Here is a 7,620-nt window from a genome sequence, read left to right as displayed (position 1 = left end):
CATCTATCGGTTAAATGTATAGAGTAGTTCTTGAAGCTAAATCTTTATCTATTTATACAGTCACCTTATAGACCTACAGCTTTAGGATATGTATATACATATTTGTAAAAACATGTCAGCACTTCAGTTATCCAACCTTTGAACCTTTGCTGGAAGTATACTTGATTGGGTTCAGCTAAGGCTGAACATACAATACCCTCTCCTAGGGGCAGCTTTTGTACATCCCCATTGTCTATACATTTTCCATGTCCCACAGATGGATGAAAGAGAAATAAGATATTTGATACTTACCGTTAAATCTCTTTCTCTGAGTCCATCTGGGGGACATTTCGGAGCTTATTACATTCAAACTGAGGAAGGGGTTGGAGAGGAGGAGCTTATATACCCTAAAAAAAATTACCTATTAAGTACTCAACCCACATTAGCCCCATGGTCTAGAAGTATCCTCCAGATAGAGAAAGAGTTTAAAGGGTAAGTACCAAATATCTTGTTTTCAATTCTTTACACATTATCCCCGCACCCACGGCTGGTTATGTTTTTGTGGGGGATCTGTGCAGTGCTTCTCCAAAAGTCGCCTGCCTCAGACAGGTGTATTGGTTGGTTGGGTTTTCCTGTCATTGTCAGGTTTTGGATGGTTTTAAAACCAACCTTTAGCAAATCTGCTGATCCTAGTATTCTCTGTGTGAAAACATTGATTGTTTATACAATGTTCTAAAGAGTTCTGAAGTTGGGTTTTAAGTCATTTTACTGTCGATTTTGACTTAAGTAAATAATTGGTGTGCAAAACAACCAAACACCCAAACCCAACCTTTAGTAAATTTACCCCTGTGTGTCTAACAAAGTTTTAGAAATAGAGTACAGTTTATATTTTTAAAGAAGCCTCTTAGTGCGCTATACTAATTTACCACGGCTAGTTACAGCAGATGGACTATCCTATTAACCCTGATCCCGGCACTGATTGGGGATTTGGTTTCAGGCAGGCAAAACCAAATCCCTGATAGAACCATTTTTTCTGCGATAGTCGCCGCTAAAGCACAAAGGTCTGCGGCTTTTTGTGAACCCTATGCACGAAAGCAAGCTAGTAATTGGATAGGCCGAAGTGAAAATTGGGCTTTAATCAATATAAAGACCTGTTTTTTTTTTCAAGTAGCAAATTACCACGACTAATAGGATACCCTCCTTAGGATCTAACTTGTATATTGAACCCCCCAAAAGCGAAAAGAGGTGGACTTACACTTTATAGTGATAAAAACAGAAAAGTTACATGAATTTGCAGAATATATGTGTATAGTAACTCAACTCTAAATTGCAGCGTTAAATTCATCTGGGCAATGTTTGTGTACTACCCACAAAAGTATGTAATATTTTTTGTTTATACTGTATTTAGAATATAGCTAAGATCACCTATTGTACAAAATGGGGGTGGTTTTTGTGTGGCCTACTCTAATCTACTCTAATCTTCATGATTGTGCAGCCTAGAAATAAATAAATCACTGAAACATTACATGAAGAATGTTTATCAGGCACTGGTTTGGGCTGATTTTAAAAACTAAGTTTTTGCTTATAGATAGTTGCTCCAGCTTTCCTAAAAACATCTTACAGTACAAAATACAGCATGTGCTGCAAAAGGTCATGTCCAGTGCGTAAGGAGATGTATTAGGCCATCCTTACACTGGGGTGACACTGTATGGGGTTTGGACACAGCCTCTTCTGGACTTAATTGCATCTCTGCCAGGTCCCCAGACTGACTCAGGTACATTTTATATGCCTGCCTCCTCTACCTCTTGGCACCCAAGGCTGGATCTTGATACAAATTAAGAAAACTGGAAGTATGTACTTAGGGGGTAATTCAGATCTGACAGCTGGGCTGCTAACGTTGTTGTCCTGCATTCAGATAGTCACCGCCGAAGGGGAGTGTAAATTCTTCCCATGCAGGTGTGCGATCACATGTGTATGCCGAGCTGCAAAAATCCAGTGTGTGCAGTCTGTGCGCAGTCCAGGACTTACTCCTACAGTGCGATGAGAACAGGCTGATCGGGGCCAGAGCTGACATCAGCCACCCTCCCAGAAAACTCTAGGGAACGCCTGCGTTTTCCCTGACACTCCCAGTAAACAGTCAGTTACCACCCACAAATGGCCTCTTCCTGTCAATCAGCTAGCAAACACCCGTGCGATCGGAATTTTCGCACCACCCTGTCGCAGGTTGGCGATGCCTATTGTTGTTTGGCAACACGTGTGCGCATTGCGGTGCATACACATGCACAGTCTATCGCTGATCGCCCACTGTGCGAAAACGCACACCAGCGATCAGATCTGAATCACCCCCTTATTGTCTTCAGAAAGAACCCCAGCCATATTATTTCTATTGCTATTGTATTCATATGTAGATGGAAAACATGCAATAACTAGTTAAAAAAGAAAAAGTACTGATTAGTTGATTTGTTATATACCTGTGAAACATGATTATTAGTAAATTGATTCTTGTTAAACAAAGCAGTGTTAGAGTATTGCACAAAACATCAGAAGACTTGTCTTGTGTTCATGATTTCTCTTGGCTCACATTAATCCATCTTGGTTGCACTTCGGAACTTAGTGCTGAACTGTACATCTTGCATCTTGTTTATCTTATCTATTACTCGCTGAGGAAGGAAGCTGAAAAGTAACAAAAATAAAAATATTACTGTCTCACCATGTGGAATGTTGGGTAATGTAATTAGTCAATTTATAATTTATACCCCTTTCAGACCGCCAGCACGATCCCGGGTAAATTCCACATGAACGCGCAGCAACCAGGGATACTGTGTAGTGTGAAAGCACCCTGTTGAAATAACCGGGGTCCAGCCACTTGGCATTTCAACTCGGGTAGCGACCAGCGTTGAACACGGCTCCGAATGTGGCGCGGTTCCATCATCTTGTCAGCCATATATATGAATGTAACTGCATTAACAATAAGGGGTCTATTCATGAAGCAGTGAAAAGAGTGGATAAGTGGAAAAGTTGCCCATGGCGACCAATCAGCTGATCTGTATAATTTTATAGTATGCAAATTATAAATGTTACTTCAATGCTGATTGGTTGCCATGGGCAACTTCTCCACTGGGTCACTTCTCCACACTTTTTTACTGCTTCATGAATAGACCCCTAAGTATTAGATAAACTATATTTGTGTGTATTTACCCCATCACAGATTTTCATCATAAACTACATGACACATAGACTTCTTTTATCATTATATTCCTATATGAGTATAGCCAAGTTAAAAAGCAAGAATATCCGTTCTTGAACATTAATATATATCAACATATTACATGTGATGTAAAAAACTACTTAAGAGGGCAAAGCTTCTCTATCTTGCAGTACATCACCTCGGGCAGAGCAAACACTGGACAGGCTATGAGGTGTTGATGTACGAAGCAGTAAAAAGAGCAGAGGAAAAGTAGCCCATAGCAACTAATGAACTTGTATGTATAATTTTATAGAATATACTTGCTAAATATTACATTGATGTGGATTAATTGCTATGGGTAACTTCTCCACTGGTGACATTAAGGGCCTTTTTTACAGTTAAGGGTAAATCCACATAGAATGTATAACTTGGTGCCTTGGCAAAGCTATATTGAGCTGCAGGATTTGTGTGTATGAGGGGGGAGGGGGAAGGATAGTTAAAAAGTGCAGACAAGTTTGATATTAGGATAGGGGCGTGCACAAGTTCTAAATTGCAATTTAAAATACAGCTGCCCGGTACTTGTGTACTATTTGCAAAAGTAGGTACTTTGGGGATCATTCCGAGTTGATCGCTAGCTGAATTTGTTCGCAGCGCAGTGATCAGGCTAAAAAAAACGGCAGTTCTGCGCATGCGTCGCAATGCGCACGCGCGATGTACGGGCACAGCAATCGATGTAGTTTTGCACAGGGTCTAGCGATGCATTTCAGTCGCACTGCTTGCCGCAGAGTGATTGACATGAAGTGGGCGTTTCTGGGTGGCAACTGACCGTTTTCAGGGAGTGTGCGGAAAAACGCAGGCATGCCAGGAAAAACGCAGGCGTGGCTGGGCGAACGCAGGGCGTGTTTGTGACGTCAAATCCGGAACTGAATAGTCTGAAGTGTTCGCAAGCGCTGAGTAGGTTTTGAGCTACTCTGAAAATACACAAAAAATTTTGTCAGGCGCTCTGCGATACAACCGTTCGCACTTCTGCTAAGCTAAAATACACTCCCAGTGGGCGGCGGCATAGCGTTTGCATGGATGCTAAAACTAGCTAGAGAGCGATCAACTCGGAATGACCCCCTATGGGCCTTATTCAGGTTTGTTAGCAAACCCAAAAAGTAAGCAAGTGGGCAAAACCATGTTACACTGCAGGTGGGGGCAGATGTTGTTTCTGTGCAGGATAAATACTGGCTGCTTAATTTCTATACTGCAATTTAGATCTCAGTTTGGACACACCCCACCCAAATCTAACTCTCTCTGCACAGCTGCATCCCCCTCCCCCTCCCCCTGAAGTGCAACATGGTTTTGCCTAATTATTACTTTTTTTGTTTGCTAACAAACCCATACCTCCCAACATGACCCTCTCCAGGGGGGACAGAATGCTCTGCTCCTGGACTTCCTTCTTAATTTATGATTGCCATCACCTGTGCTGACACACCTTTCTTATTCATTTACCTGTTCAACACAGGTGACGGCAATCTTAAATTACGATAAAAGTTCAGAAGCAGAACATTTTGTCCCTCCTGGAGAGGAGTCATGTTGGGTGGTATGCAAACTTGATAACCTCCAATATTCTCTGTAAGCAAAATAAACTTTATTCACAATTGTTGTTTTGGGGGAATTCTTACTTTGTCAGTAGTAAAAATCTTTTGATGGATGAAGGGACAAAAATCATCTTCTTATTGGTTAATATACCATCCACAAAACAAGTTGCAACATCCTCAGGTGTCAGGACTGGCCATAATCTGAAAAGAAACAGTTTGCGGTAGCGTGAACACTAAATAAATCAGTAAGAAAACAACACATTTTTCAAATAAGTGATTGGCCTTATTTTAGTAGAAACATATTTCACCTGCCTTCAATGATGGCAAATATGGTGATGAACACAGTTGTGCCAGTCCAAGTTATAGTACTCAACAGAAAAAACTGTTTCATCCTCCATATAACACTTTTTTTTTCCAATTTTTTTTAACTGTTGTGATTAGAGCAAGTATAATATTCAAACTCGGTCCTCAGCCAACACTAACAGCAGTTATTTGCAGTCAGGGTAGGCAGGGGAGACATCACCGCACCTGTCATAATCCAGTATACTCCAGGGTTTTGACTTTAAAAATGATTATTATAATACAAAGAACATATTTATAACTTATAATATCATCTTTGTATTATTCTAATCATTTTTTAGCAATAGTTGTATTATTCAAATCATTTTATGTGTAAATTTGGATGTTATACTAGCTCATAGGTCTGCAAACTCGGTCCTCATTACCCCACACAGTGCATGTTTTACAGGTCTACTCACAGAATCACAAGTGAAATAATTAACTCCACCTGCTGACCTTTTAAAATGTGTCTGTGAGTAATTAATACACCTGTGCACCTGCTGGGTTACCTGCAAAACATGCACTGTGTGGGGGTAATGAGGACCGAGTTTGCAGACCTATGTACTAGCCAGTGCTTCCCCAGCCATTGACCTCACTGCATTTCACAGACTAACAGTGCATGTTTTCCAGGTTTCCTCACAAAATCACAAGTGATATCACCTGTGGATCTTTTAAAAGTATCAGTGAGTAATGATTGCACCTGTGCTTCTGTTAGGTGACCTGGAAAACGTGATCTGTTTGAGGTCCAGAGGACTGAATTTGAGAACCTATCACTAGACCAGTGGTTCCCAAATGTGGTCCTCAAGGCACACTAACAGTCCAGATTTTTGCCTATGTGCTAAGCCAGGGGTTCTCAAACTTGGTCCTCAGGACCCCACACAGTGCATGTTTTGCAGGTAACCCAGCAGGAGCACAGGTGTATTAATTACTCACTGACACATTTTAAAAGGTCCACAGGTGGAGCTAATTATTTCACTTGCGATTCTGTGAGGAGACCTGCAAAATATGCACTGTGTGGGCCCCCGAGGACCGAGTTTTAGAAACTGTGCGCTAAGCAATGTAGGTTATCACAGATCGCTCAGCACACATCGCTATACACCGTTATGCACACAGTGATGTGTGCTGAGGGATCTGTGCTAATCAGTGTTCTTTATGCACATGCTAGGCGATCTTGCCTGCATGCTTGAATAATCTGAGCTGGCGATTGCAGTGCCCCGAGCCGCACATCACTGTGGGGCATACATACAGAGCGATCCATGATTAATTTTGAAGCGATCTAGTCAGATTGCTTAGAAAATAGTCTAAAATCTCCCCGTGTGTATGGGGGTAAGCATGGATATTCTTAAAACCCATAATTTTGTGGTGATTTGAGGACTGTGTTTGGGAACCACTGTACTAGTAAAAAACTGAAATGTTTGTCATTGTACCTCTGTCATTTGCTATAAGGAAGCAGAGCCAGCCCTAACCAATATAATGCCCTAGGCAAGATTTTGTCTGGAGCCCCCTAGCACCACCGCTAGTTCCGCATCTGTCGCTGCACCCCTTTCCCAGGACCATCACCCCTCATCCATAGCAGTCCTTATTTTGGTGTTCCTACCCCCTATATTTTAAATAGGAACAGTGCACACATTCACTGCACAGCCCGGTGTGTGTTCTTGCTGGGAATGGCCATGGCCACACAATAATACCCCCAATTTAAATTATGCCACACAGTACTGCAACATTATTCACAATTTATCATGCAATAGTGTCCCTACTTCACGTTACATCACACTGTAGTACCACTTTACCTTATAAACGTTACTCCTCACAGTAGTGCCCCTTATTCACATAACATCACACTGAATTGCTCTTTATTCACATTAGACCACACAGTAGTGCTTTGTATACATTACGCCACACAGTAGAGCACCTTATACACACAATGTCACACATTAGTAATGCATTTATACACATAATACCACACAGTAAAGCCCCTTACACATACTGTATGACACACATTATTAATGTCCTTATACACATAATGACACACATTGTGCCCCTTAAGGTGCATACACATGGTGAGATACTGACTATGTCCGATTTTGACTATGCAATTTCCCTTTGAACTCCCCCAGAGCCCAGAAGCACCGATTATGACTATGAGCACTTTCGCTTTTGACTACTGTATGTACAATTTTGACTAAGTGTCAATTTTGACTATACTTTGTACTAGATAGTACACTATATAGTCAAGATTGCAGAATCTATCTAGCCTTGCGATACCAACCCCTTGGGAGTTTGCATCGGGATCGAATCAGGATCGCAAGGTGGCTAACACCGTGCGATTTACACTAACTTTCCTTGTGATTTTGACTATATAGTCAAAATAGAAAGCAAAGATCTCACCATGTGTTCACACCTTTACACATATGACACACATTATTAATGTCCTTATAAACATAATGCGCCTTACACATTATGCCAACCTTTATTAATGCCCTTATACACATAATGTCCCTTACATATATGCCACACATTATTAATGCTCTT

At 41.2% G+C, this 7,620-nt stretch overlaps 1 protein-coding gene across 1 annotated transcript in view; it reads right to left on the bottom strand.

Annotated features, from left to right (window-relative positions):
* Positions 1–1,111: 1,111 nt before the first annotated feature.
* Positions 1,112–7,620, bottom strand: part of LOC134912683 (17-beta-hydroxysteroid dehydrogenase 13-like) — an 84,355-nt gene continuing 77,846 nt past the window's right edge. The window contains exons 6-7 of the mRNA XM_063919930.1: positions 4,834–4,950; positions 1,112–2,652 (exon numbers count right to left, since the gene is read on the bottom strand). Coding sequence (XP_063776000.1) covers positions 2,562–2,652; positions 4,834–4,950 — 208 coding nt within the window. The 3' untranslated portion in view covers positions 1,112–2,561. The remainder of the gene's footprint in view (positions 2,653–4,833; positions 4,951–7,620) is intronic.

Source organism: Pseudophryne corroboree, chromosome 1 (genome assembly GCF_028390025.1).
Source record: "Pseudophryne corroboree isolate aPseCor3 chromosome 1, aPseCor3.hap2, whole genome shotgun sequence".
Lineage (NCBI taxonomy): Eukaryota > Metazoa > Chordata > Amphibia > Anura > Myobatrachidae > Pseudophryne > Pseudophryne corroboree.
This window is presented reverse-complemented; position numbering and strand designations above follow the sequence as displayed.